This window comes from Musa acuminata, chromosome BXJ3-2 (assembly GCF_036884655.1).
Source record: "Musa acuminata AAA Group cultivar baxijiao chromosome BXJ3-2, Cavendish_Baxijiao_AAA, whole genome shotgun sequence".
In the NCBI taxonomy this organism is placed as follows: domain Eukaryota; kingdom Viridiplantae; phylum Streptophyta; class Magnoliopsida; order Zingiberales; family Musaceae; genus Musa; species Musa acuminata.
The window spans coordinates 35090550-35111756 of NC_088350.1; the positions used below are offsets into that span (position 1 = coordinate 35090550).

Consider the following 21207-nt stretch of genomic DNA (forward strand, 5'->3'; position numbering starts at 1 on the left):
TCTCTCATCGGTTAGGTTGGAAGTTTAATTGGCATTGGTTGAGTTATTGCATGTAATCATTGCAATGAGTTACAGTGAAATGGTAATTGAATAGCATCATTCCAAAACAAAACAAAAAGTTTCCTTTTTATTTGGTACTCAAAACCTCATGATTTTACTTTTATTTTACTTATATATATATATATATATATATGGTAATGGAAAAAAAAAAAAAGTGTATTCATTTCCTGTAAATGAGAACATGTAGTGAGTAAAAGTAAAACAAATAGTTAATTGCATGTGGTGTTAAGGGTGTGAATTATTTTAATGAGAACATGATTGAAAAGAAATTCTTATCCCCCCCCTATTCAAGGTTATATAAAATTAAGTCACCTCACTAAGTTCCAACATGCACAATGTTGTTAATAATCATAGTTGCCAAGTAGCATAGGTCATTTAGGGATCTCAACCTATCATATGACCTTGATGATAGTCTATGATAAATCCAAAAGCAAATCAATTGATTTTATTTTTTTTATGAATTAATTAATGTATAAACTTTAAGTAATGAGGTTATTTCTTTGCAACTCAGATTAGTAAGATATGATTGACACTTTTAGTTACAATTGTGCATCATGTACACAACTATGCTTTCAACAAATTTGGAGGTGTTTGGGAATTCATGGCACTCCAAATGCAATGGTGGAAAGTTGTACCTTATAAACATCTTAAGTCTCTAATTCCTATCATCTCAAAATGTATCATTGTAACCTCAAGCACAATCTTGTCATGTGAAGCTATAAATCCCAAACATCTCAAGAGGACAAAGCTTTTAGATCTATACTAAAGTTGTTTGATCATGGAGCCAAGGAGAAGCTGAGCTGAGTCACAAATACACTGATGATGTCCCTGATCTTATGGATATGCTGAAGAAGATGAGCTTTGAAAGCTACTCAGTACTACCATCTCATGATGAGGACAAGATAAATGTAGGGAACAAGAAAAGTTTTGGGCAACTATTTTGTAGGTGGGTCCACTCTGATCCTCCCATTTGTAATTTTATCTTTCAAGTGGGTCCAATTTCCACATGGAATTTTATCATAATTAAGATGGTGGAGAGTGACAAAACTAAGATCATCCCTCCTTCCACCAAGGAAAAGTTATTTGAGGAGCAGTACATCAACCACAAGATTTGCTAAGGTGACTGTTTCCTAACATGATATTGCACATCAATCATTTGAGACTCTTCTTTTCTCAGCTCAAGATAGATCAAGATTTGGTTGTGTTCCTAAAAAGAAGGGTTGTCAGGAACTTTATTTTTTTGGTAACTGATTGTTTATTAGGTGCTTGAATTTGGTAGATGCATTCGATTTGTTTGCTCAGTGAAGGGGGCATTTGATGAGAAGTCAATATGGATTTAACAATAGCTTTCGGAATATCTGCATGTCACAGCATTAAAGTTATGAGTTTCTCCTTAATCTTAATTTTCTTTCTCTACTCTCAGGTAGAAAAATGTCTCTTTTTTCTATCTTTTTTTTTTTTTTTTGTAATGTTGTTCACTAATCATAATTCAGAGCAGATCATGATCAAGATCATGGACATGTTCTTTCTTTGCAGAAAACAGTTTAAACTGGGCTTGTTCAGATGTGTTGTTGGCTGTATTTATCTTCCTTTATTTTGTTTATGGGAAGAAATTTGTTCTATGGGATCATTCTCTAACAGCTATTCTCCAATAAGTTAGGGATCCCTTGTTCATCTATCTTCCATAAGATTCTTAGTGCAAGTGGTTCTTTTCCTGTCAAAGCAAGAAGATGAAAAGCATATATCTAGATATATATATATATATATATATATATATATATATTACTGACAGATACATGAAAAGCTTTTCTGATCAGCTATCACTCTCGCTTTTTCTGCAGTCTCAGCTTTTTCCAGTGAATCATTCAATCCAATACCATCACTGCTGTTTCAGTAGACCACAAGGAAATAAAATCCACTGCCATTGTTCTGACAATGAGGTAGATACCAATATCTGAATCAAATTTCACATAGAATATATGTACAAAAGCTAATTGTTTGTTTACTGATCACAACTTACAGTGGAGTCCCTGATTCTGCTGGAGGAGATAAAATTGAACTGGTGTCCATACACACTCTGTCAGTAAATGTCAGATACTGAGACTCATATGATTCCTGCAGAAACTTCAATCACTCAAGGGTTAATTTCACTTCCTTGTGTTGCAATTACTATCAGCACTGTTTTACTATGGTGCAGATGGACTGGTGGACTGTGACTTGAACAGTTTCCTGTAGGTCCTGAAAATTATGCTGCTGGTCCCTCACAAGACCACCAGCAGCTACATTGTCCATTATTTTGTTCTCTAGTTTTATATCATCAAGACAATTCCAATCTAAAGATAATAGAATGAGTTGAGTGGCTAACTTTAGGAGTTGCACATAAATTAAGTAGGTACAGTGTAGGTATCTGTCTGTGTGCCAGTTTTTTAAGCAAGTATTGGTTGAGAGATAGGTTAAGAGGTCTACCCACCAAGTTTGTATGTAATTTTAACCTAGTGAAGGCAATTTAAATTATACAATTCACATTAAAATAACCTACCTAGAGAGGCAGATTAGTTCCTAGTTTTTATACATTGTCAAGCTAGATGCATCAAGTGGTTAATTGAAATTAAACTAGTAAATAAAAAAAACAGCAGATTAAGTGGATCTATTTGGAATAGAAAAATAGAGTCTACTTGATCTAATCTATAATTAAAAGTATTTTCTCTTTATGTGCCTTGAGAAAAATACTTTAAACCACTAAATGCAAATGCTGATAATCCTAATATTACTTGAACATGTATGATGAAGTTATCAGAGTGCTTATGGTATAAAAAGAAGAAGAAGAAATAACTACTTGAAATGCTCAAAATAAAAGTAGGAATATAATTATCCAAGACTGAAAGGTAATGAAATACTGATTAAGGTTTATTTGCCCTTGATGTTCAGTTCCCACAATCATTATGGATATTGATCTTATCAATCATAAAATGAATTCTAAATTTTATGAAAATCCAGGAAAAGGCAGTTCATCTTTTTATTTTTATTTTTGGTAACCAAATATATAGAATTAACAGCATTCACTTGTTAGTTTCCAAACAGTCCAAAACCATCATTTTTCAACTAAACTTAACCCCTCCAAGAATATCTAAAATTCATAAAGCTGGTTCGTCATTTTATTTCTTAGTCAGTGATTGATTATTATGTCAAATGTTAAAAGCATATGAATCATTTTAGTATATTTGTCTGCTCTATCACTTTTTTTGTTGTATCTGTCCCTGTTAATCATTTTAGTTAAAGAAAAGTAACTTATTATTTGTTAAGCATAAGGATGAAAGATTTACATGTCCTACAGAGTTGCATATGTTCAGAGACTGAAGCTACCATTGAAACTTATGAGGAATCAGAACAAAACAGTATGGAAATTAATGAAAAGGAAGCATTTCTGTGAATGTCAGAGATAGCTACTGCTTTGTTCACATCAATCAATCAAGGGATGTGGCCAAAAAAAACGTAGCTCAAATAGACAGGACATATAGGTAACTAAGGACTCCCATGAGATCATTTCCCTTCTCCATCTTTCTCATTTTTACTGACTGACCCACTCCCTACCTCCATTACTGAAGTCCCCACCTATCATTTGTTTGTTGCTGGTTGACACAGAGTGTGTCCCTGGTTTTACATATCAGAGGTTCATAGAAATATGGACTCTACTTGAGGCCACATTTTACACTGTATCAAGAAATATAATGACTTATTCACTGTTTGCAGGATAAAGTACTTGTGTGAGATTAGATATTTCTGACTAAGATGCAGAGACTGTTAGTTTATAACTGGATTGATCTAGTATCAGATGTTGTTTTATGTTCAATCACAAAGCAGTAATCCTCAAGTGGGATGATGCATTTTTTATGTTTCACTGTTGCAGCTTCATGTATGAGTTTGAAATGAACTATGGTTTGTCAGCTCTAAGATTTGTGGTGTAGCACTTGGGGCCCATGAGCTGGAAAGATAATAAAATTGTGGGTCCCACAATGTGCCATGTGGATTGTGGACTCTCTTCTCATGGCAAACCATTGGTCCAAACACAGCTTAGATATTTACTGGTGAGGATGGTGATCCAACATAATTAAAGCATACAAGTACTAGTACTATTCAAGCATATAAATGGACCAATTGAACAGCTCTCTGTAGAGGAAGGAATCTCCAATAGGCTTTAGCTCATGGAAAGTATAATTCACATTAAAGCAAAAGCAGAGAGAGAGAGAGAGAGAGTTGCTGCAGCATTTGATGGATTAGGATGAGGGTCAAGGTTTTCTTGGAAGAAATGAGCATAAGAGACATAATAAATAGCCACCAAACATTTCATATATGATAACCACATACATAATGAATATTGTCATTGTGATAATTTGGGGAAAAAACTAGATAGTTCCTCTCTCTCTCTCTCTCTTTTTCTCTTCCTTCTACTTCTGTGAAGTTCTATTTATCACCTTAGCTGTCCAGAAAAAGTTGACAAGAACACCTGCAAGGCCTTAAGAAAAATATCAAGAGTTCCATAAAAAAATAATCTTATTAAGCTCCTAATTGTAATCATGACTTAATGAACTAATGTTTTGTGTGACACACACAGATTCCTTGAGCTCCAGCACACAATGAACTCAGTGGTCTGTCTAAATGGCATATTTTGTGTGAGATAAAATAGAATCTGGATCAGTACTTGAGACAGCATAAATCCATTTGTTTAGGAGGATTGCATCGACAAGGAATATGCCAAACAATTTCCCGGTCCTCTAAACAGTTCAATGTTCCTTTGGGTTAGAGTTAGAAACAGACAAATATTTCAGCTTAGTTAGAGAAACAAATAGCACAAGCAAAGCACATATCAGCATCAACAATCTAATTAATCTGTCTGAAATAAAACTATCTCAACATTTCTTGACCGATGAATTGCACAATGCAGAACAAGTCGAAAAATAAACAACATAATCATGTCCATTTCCATGAATTGAGCCACCCACAAAACAATCCAAAATTTCCACCACAACATGAGCACAAATAAGCTGTATACCATTCACTAAGCAGCCTCAGCTTTCTGCAGAACAAGCTTCTCTATCAGGTCTGCTGCTTCTTGAACCGTGGTGATGTTCTGAGAGTTGTCTTCATCAACACTGATGTCAAACTCCTCCTCCAGACACATCACGATCTCCACCTGAAACCCAAAATAGCAGGAAACAACATTCAACGATGATGTCTGTCTGCTTAAAAGACGTGGATCCGATTCAGGTGAAACAGAATACCGTGTCCAGTGAGTCTGCACCAAGGGAAGAGAACTTGGACTCTGGAGTGAGGCTCGTATCGTCGGAAAGTGCCAATTGCTTCTTCACAATGTCTATCACTTTGTTTACCGTCTCCGGCTTGGCCTAGAATCAACGTTTATTAGCCACGAGAATCCTACTTAGCAGATGAGGAGGAGGAAAAAGAACGAAGATAACAGAACATACGGCACAATGAACCCGAAAACGCGAGGATCTCAAGGAGGGAAAGCCGAGCTTTGATGTGCCAATCGTGACAAACATCACACCTGAAGTAACTCCATTTGCCTGCATTACATAGATCAGTGACATATGCAGCATTTTTCATAAAGTTTAGGATCTACGGATGCGGATGAGGAAGAACACAGAGGAGCCTAAGCTAAAGCCCATGTGGATGCACACTTATCACTACAATTTCCTTTTAGTTCCTTCGGAACTTTCCTTCTCCTCCGTTATATCCAAACACCTATTGACTTCCTTTACTTGTTTTTCCACGGCTATCACTCCAACACTGACAAAAGGTTACTAGACATAAAGTTTCTTTCCATATGCCATTAAACCAGCATGGTTTGTTCATCCTATGATTCTGCTCTAACCTGGTCGAGCAATCAAGTCATAAGCTTCACAAAAGAGAACACAACCATTCTAAGGATCGAAAGAGGTGACCTGGTTACTCCGGCTAGCTGGCTTCAACGAAGCGAACCGGACAGAGGCAGCAGATACCGTAGCCATGGGGGAAGCGGAAGAAGAACAGGGGAACTGCGAGGGGGGAGAGAGCGAGCAGAGACTCGAGAGGAGGCAAAAGATGGAACGTTGCGTTTATCGGCGTTTGAAGAGTAGGGGGTGGCGGAAACGCTATCCGCTCATCGGCCTCTATCCAAATTGTGGGTCCCATCGTCATCTCCATCCATGGCTGTGAATTTTTTATGCACTTATATATAGTACACAGATATTAAAATTTTAAATAAAATTATATATGATAATTTTTTTTCTTCCAAAAAACACTCTCATTTGGAGTTAATTTTTTTTTTCTCCCTCAAATTTCTCTTTTTTCTAATAAAAAAAATTAGCATATATATATATATATTGGAATCAGATCCTAGAAAAATTGATTGGAATCAGATCGAAAGAGAGAGCCTTTTCTCTCGTTCTTTGCATTATTTTTCATCGTTACGACCGGATTTTCGCTGATAGGTTGCGACGTGATCAAAGGAGACCACTTTTCCTCACTCTTTGCATTAGTTGTGGCCCAGTTTTGCAGATTAGAAGACCTAGTTTTGGCCCATCGTTGTCACTTGTCCGCCGGTCCATTCCCTGAAGTGCGATGGGCATGTAGAACTGGATCTTTTCGTGGACGCCTGTCAGCTGTTTGCAGAAATTTCGAACAGAAATAGGGTTTCTTTCGTTCACCTGATTTCGGGCTCATGCCGAGCCGCACAGATTTTGTTTTTTGTTTCCAAAGCTTTATAGAAATGGGCAGCATTTATTATTTTGATCAGTCTTTGCTCGATTCCTTATGTTGAAGTACTTTAGTTCTTGCAGCTGTAGTAAAAGTTGAATTAGTAAATCATATGCATGTGCTTCATAGCATAATTTGAATCTTTTTTGTTTGAAAAGTAATGTAATTTGTGCATGCTTGCTCTGGAATCAATCAAAGCTCTTGGTAAGATCGTATGTTGAATTCTTTCTCATGACATTTGTTGGTAGTGTCTGACTGCAAATGATACAATATAGATTTTCACTGTGTTTATTACTGGTCAAAAGATCCTAAATGGCAACTAATATAGTGTACACTTGATCAACCCAATAGATGCAGAGCTGGTTGGCATGACTGCCTCGGGATATCCATCTCTCTCAGCTTCTCAAAGTCTCTACTCAGCTTTGATGGACCTTGGATGGCATCTAGTTTATCTTTCATATGAAGCTACCTGCTAGCAGCCTTTCACTATTTCTCATAGTCAAAATCCTACACAATTTCAGAAGAGGAGGAATCAAAGGAAAATGACACATCTTTTGTCACATTTCTTTTTTCTGAATTTCTCAAAATTACTATAGTTTCTCTTTGGTAAAACACCTGAAGTCGTCTTTGTTAAGCTGTTCGATAGACATAGGATCTTCAATCATTTTATGCTATAACTTCTGGTATCCTGATTCTGATCTTGATCCTGGTTTCGAGATTATCTTGCAATTAGTTACTACTCTCGAGGTGCTTCTCTCTACTTATCTCATTTTGCTTTTCTTCCTAAATAGATGCTGATTTTTTGTTCTTCTACTGTTGTAGCAATTGAAGAAAAAAAATGCATTCCTTCCCGGATTTAGCTACTCTATTTTTCTTCAATTTGTATGACATATGTTGCAACATTAGTTACTTAACCAGAGGCACATGACTTTTTCTTTTTTGATAATATTCTTTCACTTCTAGATTTGCTTTAGTAGAATCTATCCCGGCATTTTGGTACACCAGCAAAACTTGAAATAAAATTTGGCCATATTGTTGGCATTTGACTGCATTGCAATTTACAATACATTCAAGTAATCATTCCTTTAGGCTACAACAAATGAAGCCTCGTCTTTTTGCCCCTTAAAATTTGTGTATTGCCTTGTTACTCTTAGTTCGATAAGCATTTTAGATTGACACAAGTACTAGTGTAGTCGATAACTGAAGTATATCAATTCATCATTTAGTCAATATGGTGGGGCATTTTTTCTTCTCAATCCCTCACAGTTCCTTCTTAACTCTAGAATGGTGCCATCAAGAGAAACACTGTCCGGTCAAGATGTTGGCGGGGCCCTAGGTTCTGACAATTTGCAGTTGTCATGATAAGGGTGTCAAGAACTAATGTAGCTGCTAAATCAAACATTTCAAAAATGTTATTGTCCATGCACATGCATTGCTTTTCTTAGCAGGCAGAGGCCACCATGCTAGTCCTATTTACATGTTCTTTTCATCTTCACAGAAGCCACCTTTCAAGCTTTGGACCATACCCAAGAGTTCCAGATCCTTCAACATGATACATTGCATTCAGTGCATGCCATCTGCAGGTCAACAGTTGCAGACAGTTGTTTCTGCCACCCTGTCCGGAAACAATTTGGCAAAATGGGCACACCATTCTCAGAAAGCAAGCCATTCAGAGAATCCAGTCATGAAGAAGTGAGGAGCATGACTCATCTGCAAGACACCTTGCTTCATAGCCATGAAACTCGTGCCATCAGAGAAGTGCTTCATGGCATCTATGAGCAGCTTGATATGTCTCATATGGGTAAGTCAATTTGTGGATTCATGCATGGCAAGTTATTTTGACATGATATCAGACAGTAAAGAAGTATTAGGACATGGCAAACTCATCGATATGTTGTGTAGAGAGTAGAGACCAACCCCATCAAACTGTCTAGATTTTAATACTCTGTCATGTTTGTGATAGAAGTCCTTTTTTTTTTTTTTTGGTTACAATAAACATTATTCCAACAGTAACTTGACAATGGCAGTCTTTGATCTGACAGATACTTGCAGAAGTTGATCACTCCTACCAATGATTGTGGGAGCGTTTAGATGCTATCCCACTCGATGAAGAGATCTCGAAAGGGATGAGCAGGTAATTTTTAATTAGGAAAGAAAAAAAAAGCATCATGTATGGCCCAAAATGAAAAAAGAAATATGAACGTTTGTATTTCGTAAGACCGGCAACTTAGCTGGTCGAAACCTGCATCTTATCTTGGGTAACAGAGGACCTACATGTTCTTGGCACCATGTCCATCCAAAATGATATTGTATTCTATCCGGTCAGTGATAAATGGCACTTGAATATTATTAGTCAAAATCCATTTCAATGTTCCAAATAGTCTATTCTGATCTCTATATTCAAGTATATTTGAAAATGATTTCAGCGGAAAGGAAATCATGATTTGTTTAGTTCTGATTTGTATCGGACATTCATTTTTTTTACATTCTTCCTTTTTATGATAGTTTCTATTCACTATTTGTTGAATATTCATGTGTAAATAAGTACAAATTTCTTATTTGTGGTGCATCGTTTCCTCAAAAAATCTCTAAGCAATGCGATGTTCTCATCTATGAAACAGTCCTCGATGCATTCTTGAGTTGCTGATGATGATAGCTGTACCTGCATCTTGCGTACTAAACTAGCAGTGTTGTTGACTCATTGCAGATTGCAATGTGCATGTCGAGATCACTCCACATATCATTATTGGCAGAATCTTTCTCCAAATAGATTGGACAAAGCTCATCTTTGTCAAAGGTGAAGCAGGCTGTGGACAAGGCTTGACCTCTTGTGGGCAAGGGCGAAGCATGGGGAGACTTAAAGCTTGTTAAAAGACAAAGGAGCAGCAGCCATGTGGGAATCAGTCACCCATCCACCTCAAGGACAGCCCATGCCTGCATCAAGACGCCATGCAAGCATTTATATCCATTGGCGGCTTCCCCCTCCCTCGCCACGCCCCCCACCATGCAGCCGTGCCTCCATCCCCTCCTCCTCCGCCGCCGCCGCCGCCGCCCAGCAGCCGCGGCCGTGAGCCCGCAGTGGCGCTCGATCTTATCACTTTGGCTTCCGGAGCTACAGGAGCCATGGCAGGAAGCAGCACCTGAGACAACACTTTGTGCTTCGCTGCCATGCGATCCATGTTTACGTTGTTGTTTTCTCTATCATAGCCCAAGTAATATGTTTCACCCTCGATGACTCCATGTACAGATTATTCACAATGCAATAGTAACTCTATGGAATGCACTGTTCTTCCACAAAGGTCTCATCGATGGCTGATCGATGAAAATGATGCCTTGTTTTCGATCCCAATACGTTCCTCTTTTTCTACTAGATTTTGTTGTAGTTGGAATAAGCATCAATTCTTCACCGGAAAGTTTGGTTAATGTTCGGTTTGTTTAAGGGAGTGACATGACATGACTCTCCCTCGTAGGAGAATCGATGCAAACGAGGAAGAAGGTAAGGAACGATATGAACATCCACGAGGAAGAAGAATAGCAGTGAAAACAAAATAGAATTATTTTACTGTGCTCAGTACATACGCAAATTCTACCCTGTGGTCGAGTAACCAACAGCAAAGCAAGGATCAGCTCTTTCCCTGTCTTCCTGCCTCTGCCCTTTCTCTTTGTTCTTCTTTGGTTGTAAGTTTCTTTGCTCGGTGCAGTTCTGTAGAGAAGAAACACTTCCACATGGGCAGGAACAGGCAATATGAACAATGAGAGTGCTTCGGTGTTGTACCTGCTGTTCGTCCATGTACATGCTGAGGTAAGAGCATGCAAGAAAGGTAGGATTAGAAACCAAGGGAAGATGAAGAAGATAAGTATGGTTCGTGTTGGTCACCATAAGTTGCTGCCTCACCAGTGAGACTGCAGGAGCTACATATAAATCTCTACTGGAAAGAGCACATGTTGATAAACCCTACTTGATCAAGAGACCCTTGTCTTTGTTCTCCCACTTGCAGGGCACTGCCACCATCCTGCAAAAGATGTACAGGACTTGGTATGTTTGGTGTCCTTGATCCACATAAAGTTGGCATCAGAGGTAAACTTTCTTTTCTTTTTTGCCTCTCGAGGAAGAAGAGATCAAACCTGATGAGAGAAGCTTGCGGGTCCTTTGACCTGCAGTAAAAGAGGTGTTGAATCGTCCATCACTCGGTAACCTGTTGCTCCATTGCCAAAAGCCTTGGCTTGAAGTTGATTGGTTTGCTCTGCTGAAGCCATCGCCTCTGGTATGCTTCTCATCAGCTTCTGAAACTTCCATTAGCATCGACCCAATGAACCACTGAATGGGATAGGAGAGAGCTGAAGGATGAAGCTAACATCCCTATCTTACCTGAGGTTGGTCTATGCAATCACCAAAGTCCACATTGAAGCCATACAATATGGGGCTCAACGAGGCGATCTTCATCGACAGAAACTGGAGAAGAGTTCGATGGATTCAGAACGGTGAAAGACAACAAGAATACTCATCAACTCGAGAATTTGCTGGTTGATTACTACCTCAACTTGGTTTTGCAAGGACTGAACATAGTTGATTATCTCATCCAGCATGAGAGCCTTTCCGGTTACCTACTCGGTAGAAGAAGCATGAAGACGGTGAAATCTAATGCTTACACAGAGTGGAAACCGATGCATCATCACATGGGAAGCCCTGTCACTTACCTTCTCACATCCAGGAACAAGGCCTTGTAGCATCTTCATTCTTTCGCTAATCTTCTCCCTTCTTGCCTGAAACCAAGCCATGGTTGAAGCTAGTCATCATGGAGGTCTGAAGAAAGCTAGCGATTCAATGTGTGTTCAAGTGTCGTCGAGTAAGTACCCTTTCTGCAAGACTGTGGCTATCCGTGGCTTGACCTCTTCTTGCTCTGACATGAACGTATCCACCAGTGGTATCCAAACAAGCTTTTGACCCTTTGGAATCATTGGGTTTAGGTTTCTTCTCCTCTGTTTTCTTTTGCCCGCCTCTCAGTCTCCTCTGTTTCTTGATTTCCCCCTCCTTGGTATTCTAGCGACAGAAAGAAGAAGAACTTAGCTAGATGATCAAACAGCCGGTGTAGATCGGTTGTTGTTACCTTGAGTTCACCAGTGATCATCAAGCTGGCCTCGTCTCTGCTCTTCCTTTTGTTCTCAGCATCGTGGGTTTCGGAAGCCACCGGGGAGCAAACAGTGTGACTATCGACCGAAGGAGCACTCGTACCATAGGCACCGGCATCAGTGGCCGGCGCCACTGGGCTGGCTTCGGATGGGTAGGGGTAGGGGTAGGGGAAGCAGGAGGAGGAGGAGGCATTATTGGCCATCTCCCCATCCTGCTGTGGAACGAGAAGCATCTCGGCTGGGCTCCTTGGGAAGTAAGGAGAGTCCAGAAGAAAAGGATGCTGTTCTTGGTACGAGAAAGCCATCGTGAAGGGAAAGGAAGGGTGATGAGGAAGGGATCAGTAGCAGCGAAAGGAGGAGGAGGAGGAGGGTGGTGGGCGATGGCAGATCGGTGGAGCGCTTAATAAAGAAGACGGGATTGGCGCTGGTGTGACGCCTGTGTCGAGGTGGAGCGACACAACACACAAGGGGCAGCCTCTGCCGACCTCCTCTGGGCCACGAGGTGCAACCCACGTCGCTGTCTCCCCCGCTGTGTCGCTCGGCCGAGACACACGTCCTTCGTCTCCATATCCTTGTATATTGGACTGCTCTTATCGCTTCCGCTGCAACCCTTCTCTCTCATTCACTACTATAAAGACCTACGACAGGAGTGCACCTCTCTCTCTTGCGCGCGCGCGACATGGTTGGAGAAGAGGGTGGACGAAGTGGTCGGGGGGAGGATCGACAAGGCGGGGCTGGCGGTCGGGTGCCGACCTGAGAGGGGAAGAAGGAAAAGGCGGACAGGAGTTGCATTTGGTTAGACGTCTCATGGCACCGATCAAGACCGAGGGGCTCACGTCTCCTTAATCTTGTCTGGTCAAGGGGGAGAGGACTCGGCGAGGTGCCATTACCACCTGACACCACCGGATGACCCCCCTCTTTCCACTGGTTTTGTGTATGATCACCACCTTCATGCTGTTGGTGGGAGTAACAACAGGAGGAGAGGTCTTCGAGTTTATAGAATGGGCACCACTGAATTAATGATTTTGAATAATTCAGTGATTTAAAAAGAAAGTAAAAAATTTCGAATGATTTTGAATATAGACTTATTAGTAAAAAAATCACTCATCCAATTTTAAAAGCTTTTTAAAATCCCAAAAGGGAATTGAGAATTTATCTGATAAAAGAGAATATTATTTTTCCGATGAAAAATTCATATATATTTTTGTCGATGGTGTGTGTATATAATGAATGATATTTCCAACTCTTAATTCACAAATGATCTTTTCTCAATGATGCAGTTAATATTATACTTTAATCATTTTTTATGTTCAATGTCAGAATAACAATCAATAATATCTAATAAAAAAATCATGACACCAACTCTTCAGAACAATTAAAAATAGCAAAAATAAAAAAAGGAATTGGGACATGCCGTCCAACAGTTTTACTATTTAACATGTAATAAATAATTGTTCTTGGAAAGCTCCATTGGGCATACATCTCGACAAAGATCAACATACTCCAAATCGCACCCAATGCATTCTTGACAACAAAGTTGGGTTTAAGTCTATCACATCGATTCTTGTTGACATGATTTAATTCCGCCCAACTTGACACGATCCAAATGTTCTTTTTGCTTGAAGATTAGTATTTCTTTTATGTATCCCTCTCAAATATGGGTTTGGCATAAATATATATTGGGAACATAAATAAATGAATTACATGTCAATGTAATTAACCTTTAAAAGCTACTCTAACTATTCATATTAGTATCAGTCATAACTAATTATGATGTGATTTAAGTACTTTGTATTCTTATAATTTTCTAAGTCAAACAAAGTAATAATATTAGTCTAACAAACTAACATGTGACTAAGCACTCAAAATTCTTAATATATTCGAAAAATCTCAGTATTAGAAAGTATAAATATGATATGTTAAAATTTAAAGTAAACAAAAATCCTATTTCTACACTTTGTAAAGATATATACATGTAAAATCAATTAGTTTTTTTGGCAAGAAACTATTAGGAAATTGTTTATACTCGTTTCATCAAATTTAAAACATACTCATTTTAGGAACACTACAAATATAATAGCCAGTAAGAAAAAGAGTTGACCATTAAAGTTCCCTATTAGCCCGAGCAGTGAGGCAACATTCTGAGTATAGTATGATGATGAGAAGAAAGCCTGTAATCCTCAGAGGTATTCTCAAACAAACATCTTCTTGGGCGATAATCCGAATTACCGCCTCTTCTTGCTCGACTTCGATGGAGTTGCAATCACATAGATGAACAATCCAACCAGTGTCAGAACAGACACCAATGATCCATATTTAGCTAACAGCCTCTGCATATGAATATGGTTCTCTTTAGATGGATAGGCTGAACGACTAGAAGATTTTGAGAACTATGATGAACAAAGCGAAAGCAGGAAACTTACCTTTGCCTAAGGAAAGTTGAACCACAGCATGCCAGTTTTTGCAGAGAATGCCGGCACATGAAAGTGCAATTTGAGTATCAAATGGTAACGAAAAAGAATAAGCAAATGTTAATGGAACAAAATGGCATGTGGATTACTCACCCATTCAAACTTCTTTTCGGGAGGCTTATCAGCAAGAACGTCTATTGGCAGAATGGGGGTAGAATAAGCTTCCTACAAATAACCAAAAAAGATTATTCAAAGTTAGAATATCGGTGTGGATTCTTAGTTTGAACATAACATCTTAGAGAGTTTACAGGAACTTGGAAAAGATAATCAAGCATTCTAACAAACTTTTGAACATTTAATAACTTTCTAATAGTAATTCCCACAGCAAAATAACTAAGGTTTCTTAAGCAGTATCGGATACATCCTTCTTCATGCCCAGCAGCTTTGGCTGGGAGCCAATATGACGCACATCATGGACTCAGAATGTATCACCTAAAGATTTTTTTCATGTCGCTTTATGAACAAGATATAAACCATACCCATAATGCAGCCTTTGTGGGAACACGAAATTTGATGACAGCAGGAGAACCATGGAACATGCCCTTTGTTTTAGACTCCAGTACAAAGGAGTGAGAGGCAGAAGAACCACTGAAAGTTACAGAAGTCATATTGATTATGATTATGGCTTTACGATGAACCAGTTCTTAAGTAGGCATACTCACCCATCAAGTTTTTCCCATGTCTTTGATGGTCTGCCAGAGACGAGATCAAACATATCTTGGGACCAACTATCATCGTTCATAGTCACATCATATGCAGTCCTGAAACACATTATCAATTAACATCATTGTATGCAAATCAACAAAACACAATCATTAAAGTATGTACTAGTACTAGCTACAACAAAAGACTTGTATCTTGAACACTTGTCGGTGATACACTTCAACATATGTTACTAGAATATAACAATAAAAAATTAGCCATGGACAAGAATCTGAAGTGTTGGTGAGACCTCATCAAGTTAGCCACCATGATGAATTGAAAAAAGCTAATAATATCTCTAATTAAATCAGTTGCATTCAAAAATCTTCTTAGGTCTCCTGCTAGCTAGCCTCACACCACTAGTATTAATCGCCTCACCTCATATAACTGTAGCAACTATAGAAGCCATCATGATACTAGTTTAATTATGTCTGACATGTCATAGGTCCACCATGACATACGTAAATTCCATGAATTGGAGGCACAGTAAAGTAGCTTGCGATCGGGGTTATCACAAATGGCCCATCTGTTGGTTCTTTTTACTCCAACGTTGGCAGGAGCCTTGTAAACTTGGCTGCTCTAGCTAGAACCATAGTGATAAAAAAGTCAAATTCTAAATCCAGAATGTAACTAAATGATATCCCCTGAGAAGTTGGATTTAAGTTCTTTAATTACATGTCCTTCGATCTTCCAGTATGGTGCTCCTGCCTAGTATAGCCAAGCGACATCTAGAAAAGATGCTCATTAATATGATCCATTCTTAAGGCAAGCTCATGTATTTAGTTGTTCCTTAAAAACCCTGCATTGAAGAAACAAAACAACTACAAAAACAAGAAATGCACACAGGAGACCTCAAACAAAAGACGAAAAGTAATTTGAATCAGTTTCGACTCAGTATACTCAACAATTGATATATAATCTATGTCTAAAGTTGTGTTTAAAGTTAGTCTTCTTTAAGTATTTTGAGATGAGTCTGCATCACTTCATTGCTCCTTTGCTTCAGTTTACTCGTCCAACTTATTTTCAAGAGTCCTCAGTTAAGTAGGAGTTGAATATTAATAATAGTGGGTATCGACCGAGGGAAGTGTCTCATACAATCCATTTGTGTGAAAATAAGATTTTATTGGATGTTGCAACCTCCTCCCTTATCTATATTCTTCGATTTCTTCGCATCTCTCTAATATCCATATCAAAAACCTAATCGTTGCATCTATTAAGTGATTCACTTATGTAGCAACAGACTTCTTGCTGTTCAATCGAGCAACACTTCTTAATTTGCTGATTTTAATATCATCAGACTTCTATCCAACAGTATTTCTGTCTTGAAGCATCATCAGTTTTGCAGTCCTAAATAGTTATGTGTTATCATCAGATCAAAAACGATTGAACTATTCTCAAATAGTCACTATAAACAACAACAATATTATAATAAAAAAGAAAATGTAACTAAACTTCTTATATTAAATGCCATAGCGCTACTGATAGCTTCAAATAGTAACTAAGCTCTTAATATGTCAAGATCAAAATAGAAGGCATCACAGCTTCATACGTACGACATAAAGGCTCACCTCGGGCGTCCACCCATCACAGCCCGAATCATTAGATCAAGCGCTTCAGTGGCAGGATAAAGTTAACACTAACAGGGACGCCACAAACATGAATCTAAGATAAAACAGGATTCAAACAGAAATTTACAGTATATCTTAAGCTATCCACTAATGTTGTGTCTATACTTGCAAGAAATCGATCCAGGAATTGATGCTACGATCCCATTAGATCAGGAGACTGATAAGAGAAACCATAGATCTCTGGGTCTAACTCACGAGGATCCTTCGTTGTAGAGGTCGATCGAGACGGAGACGCGCTCCACGCCACTTTTGAGCCGCGTGAGGCTCACCTTCTTATGCGCGACCACAAAGGGGGCATCGGAGCTTGCCAACGCCACCGAGGACGCGACGATGAGGACCGCCGCGAGGAGGAAGAGGTTGAGAATTCCCGATCTCGGATTCGCCATGGTTAGGGTTTCACAGGTCGTCCGAAATCCTCGACTAGGAAAGAGCCGGAGCCAAGGATTTGCTCATAATAAACCCCCAAACTTTCCTCTATTTTCCGAACGTTGACGAAGTTGCTTATAGACACCCCCAGCAAAACAATATTTACGTTGGAGTCCTGAAAGTACATTCAATGACCCTATAAAGGTGTACGTATTTAAATATACAATTACCAGGGGCTCAAATGAAAAAAGTTACAATACGTATAAACAATACTAGAATATTATATATCAAAATCTCGATATTCTTTTATATTTACTTTTTATTAAAATAAAGGACAGAAATATTCCTTTTATGCTTAGAATAACAATAATAATGAATTCATGTACTCATCAAAGAACAACAATTAATATTCCTTCAACATATTTCTCATAATATTAAAAAAATGCTGGTTTATTTTGCAAATTTTGACAGTATTTAGAATTTTAAAATATTTATTAGTATACTATTCGATATTTAGAAACCAGCAAAATGTGGAAGAGACCGAGCAAAACCAAGCCGGGCCGGTCCGGTCCGAATCAAGATGACACAATGAAAGACATTCATCGAGTCACTGGACTCGAGATCCTCCTAAAAGGGAATACCCAAATTAAACTGAGACCAATTCCAACCAAGAATCACGGGGTAATGGATCCCAACCGATATGAGCATCCGGCGCTTACCGCCGATGATGATCGTCCGGTGGTCATAGCTGACGTTGAAGGGCTCGAAGAAGGCGACCGACGCCCCCGCCCAAAGCACTGCCACCGCAAGAGCGACGATGACCCCATGAATGGTCGCTAACCCTAACATCTCTCCGTCGCGGAAACGATCGGAAGCGGGAGATGTTTATTGAGAATGGGTGGGGCGGAGGAGCGCTTTAACCACTGACAGTATGATTTATGGTGGCAATTAGGTGAATAAAGATATCACGTTGCGTATCGAAGTTAGCATGGTGATGATAATTCAGTAAATAAAGATTACACTTTGGGTATTATAGTAAGTGACGAGGCTGATGTGGATAAAGCTTCCAGAGCACGCAACGTTCCCAACTCGAAACTCGTCCCAGAAACTAACGAGTTTAGGACACGAAGGACAAGAGGGGCTGGCCCACATCAAGAACCGCACGGTACTCGATGTACGCCACGTCTTCTTCATGACTCGTGTCATATTGTTGTGCGACGAATCATTGTCGAGAGCTGTAAGCGTGTAACCACACTATGACTGAAGGCGGCAATTCGATAAATAAACATACCACGTCGCGTGTCACGGTAAGCATCGTGGTGGTGATTCAGTAAACAAAGCTTGTACTTCGAGCGTTAGGTCAAGTGAACGAGGCAGTTTTGGAGAACCCTTCGATGCAACGCCAGTTTCCAAAGTCCGATACGAAGACCATAGGGGTTGACCCGAAGTGCGCCACGTCACCGTCCCGGTGATAGATCGTGAATCGTCTCGTGGCGTGATGCGAGGAATCAATCAGATCGCGACAGGTGCGGGTGAAGGCCCAACCCAAGTGATCGCTGCTAATGCTCGAACAGGATTCGTTCCCCCCTCCGACACAGTGGTCACATCAATTTCACAGTTTTAGTGGCGCAAATTAATGGATATACGCCATTAAACGATTAATAATAAACTGTATTAGGAAGGAAAAACTGTTAGTAGCATAGGATCTTATTACCAAACAAAGCCAAGATCGAGACTTTATAGCATTTATTTTTTTCAATATAATATTTCTTTAGGGCATGTTTGTTTTATGAGGATCGTGTCGTTACATTATTTGCATTAACAATCATCAGTCTTTAGTTTATAGATAATATATTATTATAAAAAATTGAGTAAATGTTCATCAATGTAATAATTAGACACCAATACATGACAATCCACAACATTAAATTCACCAATCATGGGTCAACATATAGTACATATCTAATAATTAATACATAATCTCTAATTAATTCATGAGTATCCACTGTGATAGTTTTATTATCACGACATCCTCATCAGAGATTTTTCTTTTTCCTCTTCTATGATATTGTAAACGTCAACAGCAGTGACATCAATAACTTATCAAACACATATCCATGGCAACCAAAATTATGAATTGAATTAACGAATATAACTATTTATATATAAAAATAAAATTATATTTAAAATATTGATGGGGATGTAGCTCAGATGGTAGAGCGCTCGCTTAGCATGCGAGAGGTACGGGGATCGATACCCCGCATCTCCATATTAATTTTTTTAACTAGCTTTTTCTAATAATATTTTTTCCCTTTTCTCATTTAGCACAAAATTAAAGCCTATTTCTTATTAAATACCACACAATTTTGTTCCAAGAGACAAGTCTACGAAGAAAAAAAATCATTGTAGAAGTAATCTTTTTTTTTAATGCAGTAAATATTTTTAATCACATTTTAATTATTTACCTTTTTGTCATTTTAATCACATTTTTAATTATTTACCTTTAATTATTGATGGGGATGTAGCTCAGATGGTAGAGCGCTCGCTTAGCATGCGAGAGGTACGGGGATCGATACCCCGCATCTCCATATTAATTTTTTTAACTAGCTTTTTCTAATAATATTTTTTCCCTTTTCTCATTTAGCACAAAATTAAAGCCTATTTCTTATTAAATACCACACAATTTTGTTCCAAGAGACAAGTCTACGAAGAAAAAAAATCATTGTAGAAGTAATCTTTTTTTTTAATGCAGTAAATATTTTTAATCACATTTTAATTATTTACCTTTTTTGTCATTTGGCACAAATTCAATGTCTATTTCCTTTTGAAATTGCCCCACTAATTTGTTCCAATTCTACTTTTTTTTTTCTTGTTTTCTCAGCAAGACGCAAGTAAAAAAAATCAATTTACCAAATTGATAAAAGAAGAAAAAATAAAGATAGCAAGGGATTGATAGGATTTTGATGGAGGAGTCGAACAAAGCTCTTTATTTCTTCATTAAAAAAAGTCTTTTACAAAAATCAGTGTTTGCCCAATACAATCAGCTCATCGCTTTTGACATCATAAACAACCCTTATTTATTTATAGGAATAATGAATACTTTTGCAAGAGTCATATACTTGTTGACATCATAAACAACCCTTATTTATTTATAAGAATAGTAGATATTTTTCAAGAGTCATATACCGTGTTTATGCATCTTATTGTTAACAATGACAATGATAAAAGGCTTTAGAGTTGCCAAAGTTATCAGGCATACGAGAGATGAAAATAATTTTTATTCAAGAATATGGTGTCAAGCGAAGGACAACGTTTAGGAATAGATCGATGAAGCAATTGTTGTTAGCGTTGAGCTTATGGAGGAGTTTGAGAAAGAAGATGTTTTAGGGGATGATGCCATAGAAGCGATTAGAGTTGATATGAAGAATATCAATGTTGGTCAAGAGGCCGAGCTCCATAGGGAGGTACTCGATAATATCATCATTGTTAAGGTTAATGCTAGTGATATTGATCGAGGGGTCATCAAGCACTATGGTGCAGAAGACACCATAATAGTTACACACGTTGGAGTCAATCTAGTTGTTGATGAAGTTGTGGGGGTTAGAGTACATGGCCTTCTTCCATGTCCTAGAGTAATATAGGCATGACCAAGGCAAGGATCGATGATGGTAAGGTTGATCTCGACATTGAACTTAAAATCGTTGAGAATGTCTCCCTTATTTGAGAGAGTTAGAAGCCAATGATGTAAGATGGAGATAGCCTCGATATTCGAGAGGGCTAAGGAAAGATGTGAGTAGGAAGAGAAGTAAAACAAGATAACAAAGTCAGAGAGGAGAACGGTGAGAATAGTGACTATTTAATTATATTTTTTTATATCTTTTTAAATATTATTTTTTACACATCACAAGCAGTATCTTTTGTCAATATAATTAATGACATGACGGATAAAATATTTTATTTTCGTAAGTATAGATACCTCAATATATTTTTTAAAATGTAAGAATCGAGATATTAAACATAATTGATTAAAAAGGATAATATACAATTAATCCTCGTTTATTTGACCTCTAATATTTGATGACATGAAAGGATATATA

At 38.2% G+C, this 21207-nt stretch overlaps 3 protein-coding genes, 1 long non-coding RNA gene and 2 other non-coding genes across 7 annotated transcripts; 3 read left to right on the plus strand and 3 right to left on the minus strand.

Annotated features, from left to right (window-relative positions):
• Window positions 1-4922: 4922 nt before the first annotated feature.
• Window positions 4923-6192, minus strand: LOC135631248 (acyl carrier protein 4, chloroplastic-like). The gene is made up of 4 exons (XM_065138762.1): window positions 6021-6192; window positions 5544-5642; window positions 5340-5462; window positions 4923-5251 (listed from the first exon to the last, which is right to left on the minus strand). Exons 1-4 carry the CDS (start codon window positions 6084-6086, stop codon window positions 5117-5119), a joined length of 423 nt encoding a protein of 140 aa, XP_064994834.1. The 5' UTR covers window positions 6087-6192; the 3' UTR covers window positions 4923-5116.
• A 163-nt stretch (window positions 6193-6355) lies between these two features.
• On the plus strand, window positions 6356-10101 carry LOC135631249 (uncharacterized). Its single transcript, XR_010494322.1, has 3 exons — window positions 6356-8614; window positions 8856-8947; window positions 9521-10101. It is a non-coding gene; the product is annotated as an uncharacterized LOC135631249 (long non-coding RNA).
• Window positions 10102-10357: 256 nt separating this feature from the next.
• LOC135631053 (transcription factor BC1-like) lies at window positions 10358-12839 on the minus strand. 2 transcript variants are annotated; one of them, XM_065138437.1, is made up of 8 exons: window positions 11922-12839; window positions 11669-11854; window positions 11512-11577; window positions 11350-11418; window positions 11183-11266; window positions 10939-11103; window positions 10709-10826; window positions 10358-10610 (listed from the first exon to the last, which is right to left on the minus strand). In XM_065138437.1, exons 1-7 carry the CDS (start codon window positions 12246-12248, stop codon window positions 10740-10742), a joined length of 984 nt encoding a protein of 327 aa, XP_064994509.1. In that variant the 5' UTR covers window positions 12249-12839; the 3' UTR covers window positions 10358-10610; window positions 10709-10739. The 2 variants fall into 2 exon arrangements, with proteins under 2 accessions (XP_064994509.1, XP_064994510.1); XM_065138438.1 differs by having other exon boundaries at window positions 10939-11097; window positions 11922-12835.
• Window positions 12840-13951: 1112 nt separating this feature from the next.
• LOC135631245 (uncharacterized) lies at window positions 13952-17209 on the minus strand. The gene is made up of 5 exons (XM_065138754.1): window positions 16940-17209; window positions 15077-15175; window positions 14894-15002; window positions 14367-14579; window positions 13952-14273 (listed from the first exon to the last, which is right to left on the minus strand). The coding sequence occupies exons 1-4, from the start codon at window positions 17128-17130 to the stop codon at window positions 14475-14477; spliced, it is 504 nt and encodes a 167-aa protein (XP_064994826.1). The 5' UTR covers window positions 17131-17209; the 3' UTR covers window positions 13952-14273; window positions 14367-14474.
• A 2097-nt stretch (window positions 17210-19306) lies between these two features.
• Window positions 19307-19379, plus strand: TRNAA-AGC (transfer RNA alanine (anticodon AGC)). The gene has a single exon. It is a non-coding gene; the product is annotated as a tRNA-Ala (tRNA).
• A 246-nt stretch (window positions 19380-19625) lies between these two features.
• Window positions 19626-19698, plus strand: TRNAA-AGC (transfer RNA alanine (anticodon AGC)). The gene has a single exon. It is a non-coding gene; the product is annotated as a tRNA-Ala (tRNA).
• The last annotated feature ends 1509 nt before the right edge of the window (window positions 19699-21207 follow it).